This window comes from Sceloporus undulatus, chromosome 9 (assembly GCF_019175285.1).
Source record: "Sceloporus undulatus isolate JIND9_A2432 ecotype Alabama chromosome 9, SceUnd_v1.1, whole genome shotgun sequence".
Taxonomy (NCBI): domain Eukaryota; kingdom Metazoa; phylum Chordata; class Lepidosauria; order Squamata; family Phrynosomatidae; genus Sceloporus; species Sceloporus undulatus.
This window is the reverse complement of record NC_056530.1, coordinates 16255704-16277751: the sequence shown is the minus strand read 5'-3', so window position 1 is coordinate 16277751 and position 22048 is coordinate 16255704. Positions and strand designations below refer to the sequence as shown.

The 22048-nt window shown below is 43.5% G+C and overlaps 2 protein-coding genes across 8 annotated transcripts in view; both read right to left on the bottom strand.

The window, feature by feature from the left end:
- Nucleotides 1–1167, bottom strand: part of ARHGAP33 (Rho GTPase activating protein 33) — a 46244-nt gene extending 45077 nt beyond the window's left edge. Inside the window, exons 1-2 of the mRNA XM_042440209.1 lie at nucleotides 954–1167; nucleotides 370–476 (exon numbers count right to left, since the gene is read on the bottom strand). Of these exons, the coding sequence (XP_042296143.1) occupies nucleotides 370–375 (6 nt within the window). The 5' untranslated portion in view covers nucleotides 376–476; nucleotides 954–1167. The remainder of the gene's footprint in view (nucleotides 1–369; nucleotides 477–953) is intronic.
- Nucleotides 1168–4361: 3194 nt separating this feature from the next.
- PROSER3 (proline and serine rich 3) lies at nucleotides 4362–20202 on the bottom strand. 7 transcript variants are annotated; one of them, XM_042440212.1, is made up of 16 exons: nucleotides 20142–20202; nucleotides 17650–17725; nucleotides 16131–16224; nucleotides 15744–15837; nucleotides 13481–13596; nucleotides 12751–12880; nucleotides 11872–12140; nucleotides 11168–11313; nucleotides 10199–10260; nucleotides 9549–9628; nucleotides 9145–9278; nucleotides 8337–8527; nucleotides 7340–7894; nucleotides 6868–7039; nucleotides 6132–6213; nucleotides 4362–4699 (listed from the first exon to the last, which is right to left on the bottom strand). In XM_042440212.1, exons 5-16 carry the CDS (start codon nucleotides 13489–13491, stop codon nucleotides 4663–4665), a joined length of 1869 nt encoding a protein of 622 aa, XP_042296146.1. In that variant the 5' UTR covers nucleotides 13492–13596; nucleotides 15744–15837; nucleotides 16131–16224; nucleotides 17650–17725; nucleotides 20142–20202; the 3' UTR covers nucleotides 4362–4662. The 7 variants fall into 7 exon arrangements, with proteins under 7 accessions (XP_042296146.1, XP_042296151.1, XP_042296149.1 ...); XM_042440217.1 differs by having other exon boundaries at nucleotides 12751–12857; XM_042440215.1 differs by lacking the exon at nucleotides 15744–15837.
- Between the last annotated feature and the right edge of the window lie 1846 nt (nucleotides 20203–22048).

The following is a 22048-nucleotide window of genomic DNA, read 5'->3' as shown; positions in this document are numbered from 1 at the left end:
TTACTGTGCAAATGGCACTCTATAAATAAATGTTATTAATAATCATAATCATAATAATAAATGAAGTGGGTGGGCAGCAATGGTGGGTGCCCACCCTGCCCACCCCTGGGCATCCCCTGGACCCTTTTCAGTGCAAAGCCCTGGATTGGGAAGAAATCTGGGCACTTTGCACTGAAAAAGGTCCAGAGGATGCCCAGGGGTGGGCAAGGTGGGCACCATACCACCAAATCCAGAGAGGGGGGCATGCATGGGGCAAGGTGGGTAACAGGTGCATGCACCAGAGCAAGAGGCCAGGGCTCCATCTGCCCCCCAACCAGCCAAAAAAGAAGAAGGAGAAGCATCAGCATCAGCATCCCCTTCTGCACTCACCACCATGGCGCCGCCTGGACCAGTCCTGGGCTGAAGAAGAGGCAGACAATGGGGCCCTTTGGATCCTTTGCCAGTCTCTCTGCCTCACTCTCTCTCTGGGCTCCTGCCTGGAGGGATGCAGGGATGGAGGGGAGGGATCAGATCTAGGGGAAGGGAAGGGGGGGATCTTGGATCTCCTCCACTGAAGGCAGGCAGGAAGGAGGGACAAACAAAAGGGGCAGCTGGAAAAAAGGCAGCACAAAGGGGCTTCTGTCTGAGCCCAGCCACCAGCTCTCTCTCTCTCTCCCCACCAGCCTCCCCCTCCCCAGACATACAGATCTGCTTTGAAATGCAAAGGAGGAGGTTCCTTTCTTATCTCATAGGCACCTCCCCTGATAAGGTCCTCTCTGCATTTTACAAATGCCCCCCAGGTGTGCCAGGACCCCTCCCTGACAGCCCTATAGAACAGATCCAGGCAGAGACCTAGGTCTCTTGCAGATCTGCCTGTGCAGATCTTTGCCTTTGCAGACCTGCCTTTCTTTGCCAGGGCTGGGGAGAAGGAGAAGAATAAGAAGAGATCGCCTGCTTCCACCGAAAGGAATTACCTCGCTGGAGGTAGGCCCTGCTCTGAGAAATGCTAGTGCCCAACCTCCACTCCCATCCTTTCTTTCTTCCTTCCTTTCTTTCTCTCTCTTTCTCTCTCTCTTCCCCTACAGGTGGATTACGACACAATAGGAGGAGCAGCTTGGCTTGCTGCTGAACATCCAACAAATATAACCACCTTCCCAAGTTCAATCTAGGACCAGTGGTCCCCCCCAAAAAAACTATACCCTTTTAAGGGGATTTTGGACTTCAGCTCCCAGAATCCCAGACCATTGGCCCACATGGCTGAGGCTTCTGGGAGCTGAAGTCCCAAAGCTCTTAAAGGGCACCGTTTGGGGACCGCTGCCTTGCAGCATTTGGAAGGGAAGCAGATGAATGCTGCAACCTGTGCTTGAGGAGCAGTGGGGTCACCCCTTTCCCTTAGGGCAGTGGGTCTCAATCTTCCTAATGCCGCGACCCTTTAATACAGTTCCTCATGTTGTGGTGACCCCCAATCATCAAATTATTTTTGTCTCAGTTCCTAAGACCAATGGAGATATGTGTTTTCCAATGGTCTTACGCCTGTGAAAGGGCCATTCGATCCCCAAAGGGGTCACAACCCACAGGTTGAGAATCGTTGCCTTAGGGTTTCACCTGGTGTGGTCCGCACCCCTGCACCCCCCTATTGACACCACCGCACTCTCCTCCATTGACTATAAGGATATAGAAAGAGTAAGAGAGTTCCTATAACACCTGGGATCAGACATAGATCAGAACATGGATCTTGACTGCAGTCAAGAAATCAGAAGAAGACGTAGGACTTTATCACACTGGGGCAGATTTCGGCATTAAAGAGAGATTTAAGTGCATTTAAAGCATCCCACAAATGAGTTGGAAATGGTGAATAATTGTGCAAATGATTATCACATGCAATTGTGCAAATAGTGACATCGGAAATGCATTGTTACTGAAATCCCAATAGTAAAAAGACATGCATTAATGCTTCTTTATGATCACTTTAATGGCAGGTTTTGTGCAACGTCGTGTGAAATTGTTACGTGCAATTATTCTATTTTGCTGGAATATTTACAGGATAAACGCCCGATCTCCTTTGTGTGATAAACTCCAATGCGGACGTGGAAAGAGTGAAAGAGTTCCTATACCTGAGATCAAACACCGATTAGAACATAGTCAAGAAATCAGAAGACTTGTAAGAATGGAGAGAGCAGCTCTGACAGAAATAGAAAAGGTCCCTGAAGAGCAAGGATATACAACTAAACACAAAAGTCAGTTTCCTATAAGCCATTGTATTCCCCATTACCACATATGGATGCGAGAGCTGGACAATATCGTTGGTATCAGATGCATAGAGGAGATAATATGGAGAAATGTAGAAAAGATCATCCAGAATTATTGTACCATTCCATTGTCTTCTTCATTCCCAGTTTTTCTTATTAACAATTAAACCAGTACAATACCATATCTCAATGTATTATGTATGGCAAGAATCAAAATTACTTTCTCTACAAACACATGTTTTGCCTGTAGATCTCAATACAAACAGCAAAAACCTCTTCCTTTTCAATGCTGTTCTTCATTCTACAAACTAAAATCTCTTTGTTACTATTCCTTGTCAAATTTGGTTTTTGAACTATACATTTGAGTTTGCCTAGATATTTTGCTAATTTTGTCAATACACTAAGAGTGGGGTTGGCATTAATTGGTGCTCTCTTTCTGGGATGCAAAAGCATAAAAGCCAAAAGGATCATCACTATTTAAGGTAGTCAAGAGCTTCTAATATTCATGAACTCATTATTTATATAACTGGCACTGAACCTCCATCACAAATGTGACAAAGCAAGGTAACACTGACACTGCGAGGGGGGCTCTGTTATATAACTGCAAGCATTCTTTATTAATAGAGGCTGTCACAGCTGCATTGTCTTTTCCCAACCCTCCCAAGTCACTAACATGGAGGTCAGGCCAGGCTCCTGCTGACACAGCATCAGGTCTAGAGAGTAGATCCTTACTCATCACCCACCTTAAATGCATCCATATAAAAGGTGGGAAACCAATGTCTCAGAGTCTATTTAGGGTGAAGGGGAGGCTAAGGCCTAGTGGCCCAGTTCCGTGCTCCTGTGATTTCCCAGATGGCCATGCCCTCTTCCCATGCCATCTTTTGATGCTTCCTTGGCATGTTTAGAATGTCTCCATCCACCTAATCTAAAAGGCTGAAATGCAACTTGTAAACTTTAGCTATTGGTTAATACTTGAAACTAAAATACATTATACTGGTAGTTTGTTCCTAACTTTTTGCCTTTGCCCCCACATCTGAAACATGTGTAAAACTGAATTTGGCCATCAGGCTGACCTAAAGCTTCCATAGAATTCAACTGAGTGCTAGGAGCGAGGAGGGTTCTTGTAGTTTAAATCCATTGCTCCATGTTCTAGTTTCTGGAGCAGCAGAAAACAAGCTTCTTCTTTCATATGGCACTCTTTCAAATACTTAAACATGGCTAGCATGTCATCTCTTAGCCTTCTCTTCTCCAGACTAAACATAGCCTGCTCCTCATAAGGCATGGTTCCCCAGTCCCTGGAGCTTGTCAACAGAGCTAGGTAAACAAGGGTGTTTTGCATGGATGTTTAGTGGGGGAGTTTAAAAAGAGAGACCCAGATCTCTCTTTAGTGTTTCTTAAGACTACTGAACATGATTAGTGAGTGACCTGTTGCAGTCATCTGCAATTACTGTTGCTATGTTTGTCTTCTTGTTGGAAGAGAAGGTCCAGAAAGAATAGCGGTGGAGAAACTGACAATATAATGAACTATACACTCGTCCCTCCACATTCGCTGGGGTTAGGGGTATACAACCCCAGGTCAATGTGGAAAAAACTGGAAATAACAAAAAACACTATGTTTTTACCTGAGAGAACATCTCTCTAGGAATCTCTAGGTCCTCCAGTGCAACTCCTGTGGTCAACATCTGCCAGACACTGACCACAGAATTGTGCTGGAGGAGCTAGATATTCCTAGAGAGAAGATACTAATAAAATCAATGAATAATCAAATCTGCAAAAGTCAAACCCACAAATGTGGAGGGAGATGTGTATTAAAGCATCCCAAAGGAATGAAACTACAATTATATCTCTAACCAGAGAAAGCACAGTAGACAGTTTGGGATATATAGCAAAATGGTGTCCCCTATAAAAAATGGAAAATCAAGGTTTGATATTTGAAATTTATACTTTTTTTTGAACATTTTCAAACCATGGCTGCTTGAATCCGTGTATAAAAAATCCATGTATAAGACGGGCCGACTGTATATGAACAGGAAGCAAATTATGTGTATGTCTTTGGATTCTCTTCATCACCAATTCATTGGACAGAACGTGCTGGATAAGTTATGCTGTCTTACTGCAAACTGTCACAATTCATTTCGATCCAAAAATACACTTTATTTTAAACTCATCACAAATATATACAATGAAACCATAGAAACAGAGCATCATTCGTAGAGACAAGTCTACAAATCATTTTACATTTGCAGTTGCCTTTCATGGATACATCTGCTTGCTAAGTACAGGCAGCGCAATCAGTCCAGAAAAGTACTAGCATCAAAAAGATCCTTGGACTAAAATCATCCTGAAGTTCTTGGAGCAAGGCCTCAGTCCACTATCATATTGCCACAGCAAACCACTCAAGATGTAGAGAAGAGCATGCTGGAGTCTGTCATCATCAAGAGAAATCCTGAGCCATCCGGAGGCCCACAGCTCTGGAATAAAACAGAACACAAATGCATACTACATTTAAGGGCCAGAGGGCACCAGAGCAACACAGATCACAAGGGCCATCCTAACATAGCTGCAACATCTGGGGAGACATCATCCAGTCAAGTTGGGTAGTTGCATTTTGTCTGGAGCACTAAGCAACATGGGCCCCATACAGACAGGCCAAAATAAAGTTGCTTCAGGTCACTTTGGAAGCATACTGTTTCAATGATGCATGCATACTAAGAGTCCGGAAGCCGCGCCAAAACCAAGATCCAGTCCTAAGGACTAGAGCGCAGCTTTGGCACAGCTTCCGGACTCTTAGGACGTATGCATCATTGAAAAGCATACCTCCAAATTGACCTGAAGCAGCTTTATTTTGGCCTGTCTGTATGAGGCCACAGTGACAGTATATATCAGAAAGTAAAAGTCCAAAGGCTGTGTGCACTCTGGATTAAAGAGAAAGTTGAAATGCTACATTAGCATACCTTAAACATTTAAGACATGCATCATTACACAAATGGACATTTCTTGTGCGGGTTCCATCATTTATTCTGCTTTTCCTAAATATGGAAAGTATAAATAGTATACAAAAATCATATATAAAATGGTCAAACTCCCTGGAACATTTTGAGATTAGCTATGCTTCTGGCTTTCCATAACAGCAGGAATTTTTCAATATACTTTCAGCCTTATCTGCATAGCCAGAAGAAAAAAAGAGGTTTTTTTAAAAATAAGATTATTAGGGAGTTGAACCCTATGTTCACTACTCCACTAATATTGTGGAGGTTTCCTTGGCACTGGGATGGAATGAGTAAACAAACCCTGTATTATCCACAGGCAGAACAGTCCACTCTGGGAAGAAGGATGAATTGAATATGAATTCAGATTCAGGAGCTCAGCCTAACAGTGACCAACATAACTTTTTCTTATCAAGAGTTAGCATGATGGGGTTAAAGCAGTTTTCACCAGACTGGTACCTTAAATAGGTTTCAGACCAACAGTGAACAAGCCCTGCATCAGAGGAAGGCAACTGTGGGAGGCTAGGGGGGCACATTAGTCCCCAGGAGACTTGGAGGGTCATATCTCAATTAGCCTGAAATGCCCTCTAAGAACATATTAACAACAGTAAGTGAAGTGAAGTCCTGTTCCTTTTAAAAAAGCCTCACTTGACTCGGGTCTAAAATGGATCCAGGTGTCCCCAAAACTAGGAGAAGGTACTCTACACCCCCGAGGGCCTTTGAGAGCAACAAAAGGTGAAAATATTGCATTTTTTTAGTCTTGGGGGTTACAAAAACAGTCTTGGAGGGCTGTATGTGATCCGTGGACTGCACTTTGCCCACTCCACTCCAGACAGCATACAAATAGTCAGGCATTTTGGGATTTGTTATTGAAAATATAGGTAGGGCCTCAGGTGGGGAAAGAATAGTTACAAACCTCAGCTGGCTGCGCAGCACCTCCCTCTGGGCCCTTAATATCTGTAAGAGGGGATCATCCTCGAATTCTGTGCCATCAGAATCTGAAAAATAAAAACACCTCAACTAATTACTTAGGTGCTCCAACACTCATAGATCTGAGGTTGCATTTACAGTGCAGAATTAATACAGTTCGACACTGCTTTAACTCCAGGAGTCTGCAGTTCCCAGGACCAGTCATTTGCTTAATACCAAAGATTCCATTCTCAAGTACTCATCTCTTCCTCTAGCTCATGATCTTCCCCCATATACTCCGTTAGTCTTTTCCAGCCTTCTTCACACCATTTAATCCCTTCTGGACCATAGCTCCATTTTGTGCCTCTGGCTATGTTCCCACTTTGACTAAATTCAAAGTACCCATGAGAAATGGATATGACAAAGTGATCCTGTTACAACAACCATCTTGTGTCTGTCCTCTCCCCTGGAACCTGGATTCATGTATTCAGCTCAGAATTTGTGAAACCCACATAGGAAGTAAAGCTTAGTTGTGGCCTTTGAGATGCTCCTAGATAACATCAGTCTTTGCCACCACAGCTAATGGTAAGGGATCATGGGATTTGTAATTCAACAACATCTTGACACACATTCACCAGCCCTTAAGTAAAGGGACATGCTTGTTATATGTGAGATAAAATGGAACAGACCCTACTCACACTGTAGTTGCATTTAAGGAGCATGCCATGGAGCCCACGTCCTACCTTCAGCCTGTTCCAGGAGCTGAGCAGCCATGTCCAGGAGTTGGGGGTGTGAAGGTGTTGCAACAGTGTTTGACATACCCTCCTCTCGGCCCCAGTCCTTTTTGTTCCTCTTTGGTTTGTCTCTATGACAAGCTGGAGATTCAGGTGGAGAGAAAAGCCTTTCTGCAACCACCTGGATGAGAACAGGGGAAGGAAATGCCTCTTAAATATTCTCATGCCCCTACTACATTGAGTAAGAAAGGTAGAAATGGAACAGCCCAGACCCACCCTTTCCAATGTTCTCAAGAAATCTTTGTTACTATTCAGCTATATGCAGCTATTGTTGTTGCAAGTTGTTTCTGACTTAAGGCAACTCTAAGGTCCCTATTATGGGGTTTTCTTGGCAAGATTTATTCCCAGGAGGTTTGTACATTTTCCCCCCTCCAAAGAGCAAAACTCCTGTACTATACTGTAGTATCAGATGTATCCATACCTCTCCCAAGGCATGTTGAACCGACTGTTTAGCAGGGATGATAGGTAGCTCTCTGAAGACTGTCACTGGTTTTGCTTGGTCTTGTTTGGATCTGTATGGCCTCTGGTTACCTTTGGGTTCAGTGTGCATTTTCTTATCAGGCTCAGCTGCCAGTTGACCATGGCATGAAATGGTTTGGTTGAAATGCTTACTGGTTTCTGCAGCCCTTAATGGGGAAGAAGACTCCAAGTACGCAGTAATACAATCCTTCTGTAGGGTTTGTTCTTTTGCTTCTTGTTTTCCACTGGGTATAGGCTCTGGTATGGGAGACAAGTTCACATATGCAGGGACAGCAGCCTCTTGGGGGATTAATTTCTTCACTCCCTGCTTTGCACTTCCAGCTTTCACAGTCTCATTCCTGAAGGAAGTGGTTTCTGTGATTTGCCTGAAACTTGGTTCCTTTCTCACAGAGTCTGTGCAGCAGCAGAGATGTTTCGATTCAGATGTTGGCAACACTTTCCTACCTATGCTGCTCAAATTAGTGGTTTCTGGTGATTTCACATCTGCTCTTTCCACCTGCAGGACACAATGACAAAAAAGCTGGAAGTTCAAGACTGCACACAGTACAGAGGCAGGAATTCAGTAATACTTTCCTGAAAGAAATGAAGTACAGCTTTTCCAAACACAGTATTGGCTCAAGGCCTCAAAATAAGTAGTCACCAGCCAGGAAAGCACAGGAGGCAGCAACTGTTCTTATGGCATGGGCTCAAATCTGACATGGGGGTCCTTTCAAGCCAGCTTGTATGCTAAATGGATGGTTGACACCACTCACTTCGAGAAGCATTACTAGGAGATAGGTAATCCTTTCCACAACACAGAATAGCAAACAAACAGTCCAGAAGTAAGGAAGGATGCAGTCCTTTCCACATAGAAGACTAATACCCTCTGTACATTTCTCTTTCTAGTATCTTAATTTCTGCACCCAGATGTAGATCACTCATTCATTTTAAATTCTTACCATGCTAGAAGCAGAAGGTGGTTGGCTGCACTGACTTCTCCAAGCTATAGAGGGAATCATAGCAGCAGCCTTGCTTGCTTCCTGCATCTTCTGCCGCAGGCGCCATTGGAACAGGATGTCTTCTTCTGGTTTCATAGACAAGGAGGGATGAGATCTTTGAGTAAAATAAAAAAGATCAGCAGTCCGGCTACCTGGTGAGAAAGAAGAGTGTTGTTATCACTGTACTGACAACAGAGTGGTATAGTGATTAGACTATTGGACAGAGGCCTGGAAGATCTGTGCATGAGTCCCCATCAAGCCATGAAAGTGACTTGATAACCAGTCACTCTTTCAGCGTGATCTACTTAAGAGGGTTGTTGTGAACAAGAAGTGGGCAGGAAGCGAACTGTTTTCACTATTCTGAGCTCATGAGAGGAAAGCTAAGATATAAGCATATTAAAATAATTAAATAAAACAATATTAAATACACATACATTTGCAGACATTTTGCTGCAAAAAATAGCAAGAAATAAATACTACGCTGATTGATTCTGTTTTAGTGATAATCTCAAATAATTGTACAATAATTTATCTCCTTTGCAAAAACCATCCAGTTTGACACTGTTTTAACTGCCGTGACTCAATGCTATGGAATCCTGAGATTTGTAGCTTGTTCTGGCACCAGAGCTCTCTGACAGAGGAGGCTAAATGTCTCACGGAACTAGAATTCCCTGAATTCCAGCCAATGTCTAATTGTAGCCAAGGTCCTCTAATTAAGACAGAACTGATGTTCCAGTTGAGAAGGAAGTGCCTTGATCCCAGGTCTTACCTTTGCACTGGTGTGCTGCACGGTGCTCTGGGGTGGGCCCAGCCAAATCCACATTAGCATTTGTGAACGTAGATGTAGAGATAGAGCCAAGACCTTCAGAGCTTATGTACCTGGAGTTACCTGAGGGGGAAGTGCTGTATACAGAAAGATGCATGGGGAAAGGCAGATTATTAGGAAAATGTGATGGTTGGGACAAGGTAACAGGCTAGCTGAGAAGTTGGACTGAGGCCTAGGGCTGGCCAGAGTTTGGAAGAGTTCCTTTTTTATGGACTATTACTTCCAGAATTCTCAACCAGTCTGGTCAGTGGGCAGGCTGGATGGAAGGTGTAGTACAAAAGAAGAACCTCTTCAAAATTATGGGCCAGCCTACATGTTGATAGGTGGCATACAAGGAAGGTGAATACCTTCTCTGTAAGAGCCTGGCTGCTCTCTCCTGGAGGCTCACAGTCTCTGGGTCCAGTGTGGAAATGTCCTGTAAATCTCCCTGCAAAAAAGTATACAAAAGAAAGAGTCAGGGAGGAGAGGTCACTATTTAATATCCTGGCAATAGAGCAAGAGGAGCATTTAGCAAGTCCATGGGTTCCCACAGCACTGGAAATCAAGTAACCTAACACCCAGAGCTCTTGATAAAGACAAAAGATCTGACTGGATGAAGCTAAATAAACTTCCTGAGAAATGCTGTAGTCACTCTTACACTTTCTCTGGCTAGAGCTGAGCAATTTCTTTAAGTTGGGAAAAGGCCATACAGCCAAATTTGCACTTGTATTCTGCTCTCCTTCCCAGAAATGCAGGGCAACTTACATAGAACTAGCACATTTTAATCTTCACAACAAACCTGTAAAGAAAGCTGGGCTCACAGATTCTGACTGTTCTGAGGCTATTCAGTGAACTGAGCACCTACTGGACCCAAGCCTTTCTCCTTTAGGTACAATATTTTTCAGTACTGTTGGGCTAATCTTGCCAGTGAGCTCAAAATGTGTAGAATACTTGACTTGTGTTAAAGTTTCCCCTGATAGATGGAACATATCCTGCTAGAAAGTACCTTCTTACTTACCAAGGGAGACTGGTCCTGTACAGAACTGAACAGAGATGGTTTCACTCCACTTTGGCTGCTATCTATAAACAGATAGTTTCAGTAAAAGTTAAGAATTCATAAACTTCAGCTATCTTTACAAACAGATTACTGTTAGTTTTCAGGACACTCTCAGTAACTGGAAAGCTCTTGGATGCCATATCCATCCATTAATGCATGGACCTGTGAAGCTCATTATTACCACAGCTAAGTAATTTACATTGTGTGAGCTAAGACACTCACTCACAGTAGGTCAGCATGTCTGTTATGGGTGGATTGCTAGATTAGGAGTAATACACGCCAGGACTGTTTGCTACACACAGTAACAGGTACTGGTAGAACCACCCTACACTCTTCTTCATTTGCTATCATTAAAAAAAGGCTTTGCACACATTTGAATTTGATAATTTGGAAGCTGATTGGGATTGACTACTATTATTTTTAAAAACTTGGTGCACCTACACTTGCCTGATGGGAAGACCTAGGAGATCAGACTGATGTGTACTGCCCAAACTTTCTAAGAGGTTACAGTTCCTGCAATACCTGGGAGCTGACAAGCAGAGGCAGGATAAAAACCATGTTGCATTGTGGCCCCTTTCATGCCAACAAACTATAGCATGATTATTACACTTTAACTGCCACAGTCCCATCCAGTGGAATCCTGGGATTTGCAGCTTAGGTTCTGAGCCAGAGAACTCTAGTGTCTCATCAAATTACCAATCCTAGGATTCCACAAGAATCAGCCATGACTGTTAAAAGTGAAATCGTAGTGCTACAGTATGAAAAGGGCCCTGTGTATGTACCCTAATCAAAATCTGAAAGTTCCCAAATACAAAATTCTGCCCACCTACAACAACCAATATTAAGAAGTAATGATCCTCCCTCAGTACCATTGCCTTGATAAAAATGTTGTGTTTATTTTACTTGTTCCCTTCTGTCTAAGCCAGGTACCTGAAGATGGTGATGATTCCTTTCTGGAGATGTTTTCTTCAGAGACAAATGAGTTACCAAGCCACCAGAACTGTGAAGAGGGATCACTCGGTACTTTGCGTTCTTTACGGTTAGTGGGCTGCCCATAACGGAATCGCTCAATGTATCTGTCGAGAGAGAGGAAATATTGTACCACCTACACACATAATCTAAAGCAGTTATACAAAAGTGGTGGACCACAAGGTCTAGGAGCTATCGGTTGCCAGTCCATGGCAAGTTTTCAGGAATTTAAAAAAAAAAAGTTGTAGTCAATAAATCCCATGCACTCAGCCTGAGGGGAAGGCAATGGCAAACCTCCTCTGAACAAAACTTGCCAAGAAAACCCCATTATAGGTTCACCTTAGCATTGTCATAAGTCAGAAATGACTTGGAAGGGACACAGCAACAACAAAGCCAGTGGGAACAAATATGGTGTTAATGCTTGACACATGGTGGGGGGGTCCCTGCCCATCCTCTCATCAGAGAGCTAAAGAAGCATTTTTCTAAAGATGAGCTAATAGGAAAGTAGTCTGTTGTAAACCTGCCAAGACCAACGGAACTTAAATGCAGAATTTATTCAGGTATGGTATTTTAAGGAGATTTGAACTCAAGACTCCCAAATCAATATAGTTAAACTCCCTTACTCTCTTCCTCTCCTGCCATGCCAAAATGGCTAAGGGGCTCACCTGGCAATAACTGATTCACCATCTGAGACATCTGAGAGCTTCAGTGAGGACAGGGCCTTGCCCCCCACCAACTGCTCTGAGGGAGAGGAAGAGCTGCGTTCAGTCGAAGGCCATGACACATTGAAGGGGCTCATGGAATCTGAATTAGAGGGCTTTGCCTCTTGGTAGCTGACGTCAGGCACAAAGTTTAAGTGTGGAGGGCTCAACATTTCTGCCTTCTTGGGAGAGGTGGGGCAATTCTTGTGCTGCAAACAGGATGGTCTCAGAACCTGGGAACAGAGAGAAGTTTTAAGAGTCAGTGATCCTGAAGGGCTAACCTGGTATCAAAGTTCCAGAAGCATTCAAATCCAAATGTGTTACTGCCACATTTATAAACTAAAGCTCCACTCAGTAACACATAATTACATTTTTATCTCATCCTTCCTTTTGTTGGCACCATGCCTAGTCCCCACTCGTATCATTCATTCATTTATTACGGCACACAGCCACACTCGTATCAATCCTGTAAAGGACTGCAGATTAAAAGAAAATGACCACCCTAAACTGAACCTTCCAGCTAAGCAGAGTTTTGGACTTAATCCACCAGGGTCAAAGTCTAATATTCTAACTACAGCATCATATCAGTTCTTCCTATGTCTAACCGAACTCCAGCAGTCCATCAGTTGACAAGCATCCAAGAACAGTGAATGCCCTACCATTTTAAACCTATAATAGGAAGGCAAACCTTAATTTGTAATTAACACTCTGTGTTAGGAAATATTCTTTCCAACCACTCCCACATGTCCAGATCACCAGGAATCAAGGAGATGAATATGAATCTTCCTGCTGACAGTTCTGCCATACTTACTTACTCTATTGATATTGCAGCATCTTACTTACCTGACTCGCTTCCCTTCTCACTTTGTATTGTTGCTCCTGCCTCAGAGGCTGTGCATGGGAAGGGTGGTAATGGCTCCGGGTACTAGATGTCTTCAAAAAGGGGTTTTCTAGTGTGGAGAATATAGCCAGACTGTGAGCAGACAAAGACACCTCATTAGCAAGTCTTGGAACTAGCCTCTCTTTACCAGGAAAAACAAAGCACACTGTCCCAAGCTTACTAAGCAGAGTGGATACTTTTGCTTCCCTTCTAGACTCCAAGCACCTAGGTTTATCAGCATATACATGGTTCATATATATTACAGAGAATGAGGTTGTTATGTTGAGGTAGCAACATTCTGGACTGTGCTACTACAAAGTTTAAGTCTCACTTATAGATGTTTTGAATGCTCCCCAATATAAAAATATAGCATATAATAAGCTAACAGAGAGAAGCTCTCTCTCTGGAGGTCTGATTTAATATATGCAAAGGTTTTTGTTTTAACACGTGGGAACATTCAAAATATATGACACTTCTCATCTGAATTCCATGCCCTTTCTCTTTAAAGTGCAGCTAGTATTATAAATGAGACCACAGTGCATCCAACTCTGCACATATGCACATCCAACATGTCATTTTATATCTCCTTAAAAATATTCTAGCCAAGACCATCAGGTCAATACCCTTCCTCTTCTCCCTATGGGACATCCTTCCTGGGCATCCCTTAGGAAAAGCACACACCATCTCACATACCTGGAATCCATTGTTCTCCACCAGGATGTTCAGTTTTGGAGGGAGATGATCTTGACTGTGCAGGGGATACAGTCTCTGCCTGCTTTCCGAGTGGAAGTTCTCACAAAGTCTGTGCTCTAAATGAAAAGACCATCACTGAATAATCTTACCATAATTTTGCATATCCTGCATAATTTATTTGGTTGCCAAGAGTTTGTAGGGGTTCCCCCCATTTCTTTCCCCCAGTCACAGTGTTATTTCTGGTAAAGCTGATTTAGCAGTAGGTGAGAAAGGAAGGAGAAAAAGTAAAGAGGACAAGTAATATACACTCATCCTTCCACATTTGCAGCTTTGATATTTGCGGGTTTGATTATTCACGGATTTGATTAATATGTTCTCTCTAGGAATATCTAAGTCCTCCAGTGCAACTCTATGGTCAACTTTAAAAGTTGCATTGAAAGACTCAGATTCCTAGAGAGAATACTCTACTAGGCATTTGTAACTCCTCCAGTGCAGTTCTATGTTCAGTGTCTGTCGGACATTGAGCAAAGAGTTGCACTGGAGGACTTAAGAGAGTCGTACAGAGGTGTCCTCTCGCATAAAAACATGGTGTTTTTGTTATTTGCATTTTTTCCATATTCGCGGGGGTCTTGTGCCTCTAACCCTAGCTAATATGGAGGGACAAGTGTACTTAATATGGGTAAAGTGGTTTGTCCGAGCTACAGATCTTGGGGCAAGTATCAATCTAAGGCAACACAAGCAAAAACAATTTCTCTTATCTGAAGGGAAACTTGGAAAGTGCTAAAGTGGCCTATCTACACTTCCAAATGTAATCCCCATCCCCAGGTTCGGGAGGAAAGAAGGAAGGAGTTCTGAAGGAAGTTAGCTGCCAGTGGATGGAATCCACAATTTCTGTTTGGTCTGGTTGCAATTAACCGATATTTGGATCCAGTCTGCAGATTCTCTGCCCCAGGTTTAATTGAAGAAAGGTAAGGAATGTCTACTAGGATATTTCTCTACAACATTCACCTAAACCCACCTGAGATAACCCAAAAGTTTCTCCTCAACTAGGGAGGTAAAGAGAAAGAAAGATACCAAATGGCATGTCCAACACCATCAGCTAGACCTGCAGATTAAACAGACAGAGTCTGTAAAATACAGTGAAAGCAGTGGAGATAATAAGGTAATCACTATTTTGTGAATTTTGGATGGGTACTGTACTTTTCTCTTTCTCCTTCCCTCTTAGAAAAGCTGAATATTGTGAGAATGGGATAAAACCTTCTCTTACATAAACTGGGTCTTTACAGTGTGTAGCCTTATTGGTTAATCCAACCCAAGGAGCCTTTCAATTTCTGAAGCAATTCAAAAGGTGACAAGAATCGAGGACTGGTAAGCATTCTAGTGCAAAGAAGCTGTTATACAAACTTTTGGGATATCCAGCTTTGCTGTAATTCAGAGCGAAGACATTTTTTCCTGCATGCACTTTGGAGGAAATTTCCATGGCATTTGTTTTTCCAATAGGCAGTTGCCAAGGTAACCATTTTTGTGCTTCCTCCCCCCCAACAGTGAAAGCATCCTATTCACCAAACCTACTATACTATGGAGCAATGCGCACAGCATGTATTCCCTTGCCCTGGAGAAAATCTTACAACTCCAAATAACATCTGATCAAAGGTTGAGAAATTCGTGCTCTAGCATCTCTCTGTGCAATTCTCACAGCCGGGCACTTGTGCCAAGCAGTGAGGGAGAGGGTATTCAAAAACAGCTTTTGCCCAAAGTGAAGCAAACAATAGGCTCAGTTGGTATATGCTGAAATAAACTAAATGGATGCTCTCAAAAGTCCAGCTCTGCAAACGTCAGCATCCTACGAAAGCAGGGGGGGAACCAACTCTCAAGATCTTGACACAACAAGCTAATCTATTAGAGTATCACTGTATTTGCTCAAAATCAAATCATGCTGGAATCTATAAAATGGTAGCATGCTTGCAGCCACATAAAGTTCTTATTTAGGCCTGCACATCAATGCAGCTTTACTGAAGGCTGGGCAGATAGCTCAGGTTCTACATTTCAAACAGAGTCCTTTCTTAGTAGGATTAGCAGGCAGTAAAGGAATGGCTCCTTAGTACTACGTCTTTATGCAACACTTGCATTGCTGTCTGTTCTGCTGACTACGCACTATGACAATTTAACAGGCTGCTACCTGTAGCCTACATGTCAGATCTCACCTATGGCAGTCTGTGACCTGAGGAACAAACAGAAACAGTCATTTCCTGGAGTCCATTACCTGGGAGACAGAGCCATGCAGATTTTGCTGATGTTGCATTCATGTTCTTGGCACTGCCATGTGTCTTTAAAACTGCATACTGCTCTACACTGTGCTGGGGAGGAGCACAAAGGAACTTCTCATCATACAGTCTTTTATCTTCTCTAGGCTTGCTGAGTAAGGAAGGAGAAACTTGCACTAAGCTGCTTCTCCCTTTTAGATCTCCCTCCCTCCCAGGAGAAGAGCATTTTCTGGATTGCAGCAGTTTCTTCCAGAAACATGGGATCATTTGTTTTGACCCTTGTTTTGAGAAATGCTTATAGAGAAGAAGAAGCTTTATTTTGTTACAAAACATATGGTTTTTGTTTTTATTTGCCACCACTTCTCACATGAACTAAAACAACATACATGTTTTTAGGTTGCGTAGGGACATCTGTCTGCATATGTCTCTTTAGTACAGGGTTCAGTCACAGTATTGTTTGTAGAAAACTAACTGTCAGACCTGCAGGAAATCAGTACAAAACCTTTGAGGAGTACAAAACAAAATGGGAGGCTCAAATGGGCTGCTGTGTGCCTGTAAGCAGTTTCTAACTTATGCCAACCTAAGGTGAACCTATCATGGGTTTTTCTTGGCCAGATTTCTTCAGAGGAGGTTTGCCATTGTCTTTCCCTGAGGCTGAGAGCGTGTGACTTGCCCAAAGTCACAGTGGGTTTCATGACTGAGCTGGGAATCGAATCATGGCCTCCAGACCCTACCCCAGATACAACAAGCAAGCCTCATGGCCATCTATATGAGGAATATTTCCCCCCATGCAAAGTAAAAAATTTAAGCAGGGCCTTGGAGGCCATACACAAAAAGTCCAAGCCACCAACAGAATTGGGTAAAAATGAGGGGAAGGGAAGAAATGAGGGAAAGGGAGTCTACATCTAGAATGGGCTGCAAATGCGTGTGTGTATACAGAAAATGGTGGGAACAGAAAACTAGAACAACAGCAATAGCAAGCACATTTCTATACTGCTTCTCAGTAATACTCCCTAAGCAGTTTACAATGTATAAGCCAATTGCCCCCAACAAGCTGGGTACTCATGTTACTGACCTACACCCTCCTCTAGGATCAAACTCACAACGTTGTGGCTGCAGTACTGTATCAGCATTCAACTACTGCGCCACCAGGGCTTCTGGTGAAAAGAGAAGAGTCTGCTACTCAGCACTGAAGTTCTCAAAGTGAATTGCATGGCAGATGAAAAGGAACTGGGGAAGTTACTCTTGGGAGCATTTATGCTGGCACCCGAAGGGGTAGGGTTACTGCCAAAAGCTATTCGGTTTTGGAACATCCGTACATAGAAACTGGAAACATTATAGTCCTGGATTATTCTGACTTTGGTACTTAATTACATCATACTATTAAATAGTAATTAAGTTTCTGCGTCTTTGTTACCACATCACATGAAAATGCCTTGACAGATTTTCACCAAATCTGGAGATGTTTCACAAGATTTGCCTTAACACACAAGCTGCATGATGTATATGAAATCCACTTTGGAGGAGGGCAAGGGAGCATCCCAATTATTTTTTTATCATACATGTTAGTGGGCTTGGCAGCTGTAAGAGAGTCACACTCTGTCATTGGCAACTGAGACCAGTTTACAAGATGAATGCTTGACCTCCCAAAGACTCCTTCTCCAGAGCAGCTGACATTGAATTATCATTAATGATGGTTCATGATTCTCCTAAGATAAACTTGAATATTGCAGCTAGTTAAAAATAAATTAACAAGTAAGAACATTGTCTATTAAAATCATTTCGCACTGCTCTAGCAGCAGGTGACACACACAGGAAGAGTGATTCAGAGACTATTTCCACTGGCATTCCTCATCAAGCTACCAAGTGTTTTGAACTGCAAAGGGAATCTTGCATGTAACTTACTTTCTCAAACTGAACTGATGTCTTGTGTAGCACTGTAAGTATCTGGGATGGAGAATTAATGAGAACCAATAAGATTCTAAAAGAAATGGAAAGACAAAATGTCAATTTAGAAAACACACAAAAGACACAACAATATAATTTAGGATACCCTCTTGATGAAGATGTTTCAGATGCTGCCAGACATCAAGATTCAGAAAGAACCACCATCAAATGGGGTGCTTTTGATTTCGCATTTGCATAGATGCTGAATTAGAGGTGGAGTCCAGAAAGAAAAAGAATGAATTTGGCAACAACAAAAAAGACATTTGTGCCATAGGAAACTGAACAAACTCCTTCAGCTAGCAGTTTCAGTTACAGTAAATATCCATCTCCTTCGTTTTCCAGAAGCTTTCAGCACCCCAAAGGCAGATCCAGTGAATGCCACAGCATAGGCTACTGATCAACCACACATCTATAAACAACTGGAAGCATAACTATCCAAATCTGTGTTGCTCAAGAAGATTTCCCTGGATTCCCTCAAATAATCCTCCTTTCACACATAAAATCTTTCTTTGAACATTTGATATCATGGCACTTGACAAAACATGGAAATACAGTGGACCCTTGTTATCCACTAGGGCTTGGTTCCAGGAACCCCCGTGAATAACAAAATCCGTGTATGCTCAAGTCCCATTAAATACAATGGCACAGCAAAATGGTGTCCCTTATATAGGATGGAAAAATCAAGGTTTGATACTTTAAAAATCCGTGTATAAAGAGGGCCAACTGTACATACAGTTTGCCCTCCATATCCATGGATTCTGTAACCACAGATCCAACCATCCAGTTTGAAAATATTTAAATTCCAAAAAGCAAACCTTGATTTTGCCATTTTATATAAGGGACACCATTTTACTATGCCACTGTATATAATGGGACTTGAGCCTCCATGGATTTTGGTATCCCCAGGGGGTCCTGGAACTAAACCCCAGCAGATACCAAAGGCCCATTATAATTCATAATTTAACCAAGCAATGATAATGTAACCAGATAGTTACTGAAGACCTGGCTAGACATGGTCATTTTTGCAGCAGTATGGAACTTGTTTCATTGGCTGGAGATGTCAGCTCCCCTTCTATCTCCAAGGCCCAATCCATCCGCGCACTGCCCACATTAATCAGTTGCCTCTGATATGTCTCATGCATCTCTGAATGCTCTCATACAGTTGCCCCTGCTGAGAGAGAAACATCTGCAGACTTAAGGTTTAGACTAGAGGCGTGCAAAATGGTTAAGGCAACCACAGTGTCCCCCTGCTTGGTTTCAAAGTGGCGTCTTTAGGTTGGTAGGTCTAAAGAATGCCACTGTAGTAAGCGCATAAACCAGACTGCCTTTGCATTTTAATATGGTGGCACAAAGAAGGCAAAACTCACCAACTCAGATGGGATTAAATAAATGGCTTGAGGTTAGTTCGTGGCACCCACTCAGGCATGAATCAGTCCTTTCTGAATGGACATGCTCTTGTCTATTTTCTGGCTTGCCCAGCTTTCTGGCAGCAGATGCCCCAGTTGTCAGCATTCATGGGATGGCAGAAAAGCACCTCAGTATTTTCAACCCTCCTGTGATCGCTTGAGGTAAAACATGTGCCAATACAAGCCAAGCCCCACTCAAACCAATGACTTGAATCAAATTAAAAACCCAAGTGCGCGCTCATTTGTAACCCTCTCCGTACTCAATCTGGAATCAATGTCAGTGAAAATAAAATACCGGAGGTGGGGGGGGGATTACTTCGGTGTTTTCCTATTAAATATGCCCCAAACCCTGAAGGGATGGTGACCAGATGTCCTATATCTGCAAAGGAGGACAAGACAATGCAAAATGTAGGGCATTCACAAAAATGTAGGACACTACAAAATAAGAACCTAAACAAACACTAATATTATATTAATATTACTATCTTGTTTAAGTCAGGCTCAAAACAACAGTTGACATTCATTCTGGGGCAGAAGGTTGAACTGTAGGTCATGTCCTGGAAAAGAGGGATGGAGCTGTAATTGTAGGGCTGCATCCACACTGGAGAAATAACCCGGTTTGGCCCCGCTTTAACTTGTCGTCTGGCTCAAGGCTAATGGAATTCTGGGAGTTGGAGTATGCTGTGGGGCTCAGAGGGGACCCTGGCTCAAAGGCTAGGAATTCTGGGAGTTGGAATAGTTGTGGAGGCCAGAAGACCCTGGCTCAAGGCTATGGAATTCTGGGAGTTGGGAGTATGTTGTGGAGGCCAAGGGGACCCTGGCTCAAGGCTATGGAATTATGGGGAGCTGGAGTATGTTGTGGGGTTTAAAGGGCCCTGGCTCAAGGCTATGGAATTCTGGGAGTTGAGTATTTGTGGGCCCCAGAGGCCCACAACAAACTCCAACTCCCAGAATCCATAGCATGAAGCCAGACAACAAATTGAAGCGATACCAAACCGGATTAGACTGATAATAATCAAACATAAGCCAACAGAACAAACCTACCGCCTCTCCTGCTGACTTAGCGACGAAGGAGTGGCGGGTAAACTGTTTCCAGCCAACAAAACGGAAAGCTAACCAGGATACATTTCCCAGAAAGCATTGCGTCGCTGGCCCACGTGACCGGAAGCCCTCTCCCGGCGGAGCTCACGTCCCCAAACAAACTACCAATACCGTCATGCTTCGAGGCAAAATGTTAAACAGTGGCTTTAAAAGACTCCAATGGGACTGAGGCCATCCAGAAAAGGGCGGCGCCATTGCCGGGGCCTACAGTTCCAGCATGCAATGCGCCAAGGGCGGGTTGGTTTGTTTTGTCTGTCTCCTCCATCGCTGGCAGCAGGAAGGAAGGAGGAATGCAGTCAGCTCAGGTTCGCTCTGGACCAGCTTCTGACCGAGAGAAAAGTAAGCAAAGGGTCTCTTCCAGGAAAAGGCCTGTCAGGATTAAGGGAGGCTGGAAGTTAAGGCACACAAGGGCTGTGCATCTTCACTGGAGAAATAATCCAGTTTGAGACCGCTTTGCAACTGCCCTGGCTCAGTGCTAGAGGACTGGGAACTGTAGTTTTTAGGGAGACATCTTAGCCTTCTCTGTCAGAGATGCTCTGGTGCCACAGTAAACTGCAATTCCCAGAATTCCCTAGCACTGAAAGCTGTCTCAAACTGGATTGTTTTGCAGTGTGTGTGTTGTGGGGCCCAGAGGGGACCCTGGCTCAAGGCTATGGAATTCTGGGAGTTGGAGTTTGTTGTGGGCCCCCACAACATACTCCAACTCCCAGAATTCCATAGCCTTGAGCCAAGGCCCCTCTGGGCCCCACAACATACTCCAGAATTACCATAGCCTTGAGTCTTGTGAAACCCAGACCTTGCCTAATTCTGTAACAACACGAATTCACTCATGGCAGTCTGCACTGTTCTTATTTTAAATGCTTATCTATTCTTCATTCAATGTGGTTATTACAGTTGTGTCTTTTCCAATGACTTGTGAGAGAAGTTGTTGTGTTTTCTTCTTCAGGCAACAGAATCCTAGATAAAACATGCCCATCCAAAGGGGAAAACAGAAAAGACAGGTAGGCGGCCTTGGAAACATTGGGGCCATGAATGGCAAAGGCATGTCACTGGTATTAACATCTGTTCACAGGCATCCTGTCCTTGGAGTGGGCAAGGGAGGGAAGCTGGGCCCAAAGGGTACCAGTAGCCTGGGAACTCTGGTTGGTCCGCGTGCTACCACCACCCCAAGAGTGCTACTCGACCAGTCCCAGTTAGTAGTGCAACTGGAACGAGTGGGAGTGAGAGTCAGCTTCCCCACCGCCCCTAAGCACGTGTCAACCTTGCAGACAGAAGGCCTTTTCATCAGCTGCCAATGCAAATTCTTTAAGAAAATCTTCCCAGCCTAAATAGTTCTGAGGAACATGGAAGCCAGTGAACTCTCCTTCTCTGGAGAGTTAACCTAAACAAAGGTTAGCTCCCAACTCTCCAGGAATGCTTTAGTTGCATAGTCTGCATGGGGGAGGTTTGGGACTGAGTTGGCCCTTGAGGTCTTTTCTCCTATGTCTCTGTGAGTCTAATCTATGACCAGTGGCTATTCGGATATCAAATCCCACTAATTCTTGGGCCACCACAGTCAAAAAGGACATTGAGAAACTGGGAGCGTGTCCAAAGGAGGGCGACTAAAAATGGTGAAGGGTCTGGAAACCATGTCCATAGGAACGCCTTAGGGAGTGAGTATGTTTAGCCTGGAGAAGAGAAGGTTAAGAGGTGATATGATAGCCCTGTTTAGTATTTGAAGGGATTCATATTGAGGAGGGAGCTAATTTGTTTTCTGCTGCTCCAGAGACTAGAACCCGGAGCAATGGATGCAAGCTAACAGAAAAGCAATTCCGCCTAAACATTAGGAGAACTTCCTGACAGTAAGGGTG

Excerpts from the sequence above, each read along its gene's own strand:
- PROSER3 (XM_042440212.1), bottom strand. Across the intron at positions 10,261-11,167 it reads GGAATCATCACCATCTTCAG|ATAGCAGCCAAAGTGGAGTG; the intron begins GTACCTGGCTTA and ends ATCTGTTTATAG. Across the intron at positions 9,629-10,198 it reads TACAGGACCAGTCTCCCTTG|GGAGATTTACAGGACATTTC; the intron begins GTAAGTAAGAAG and ends ACTTTTTTGCAG.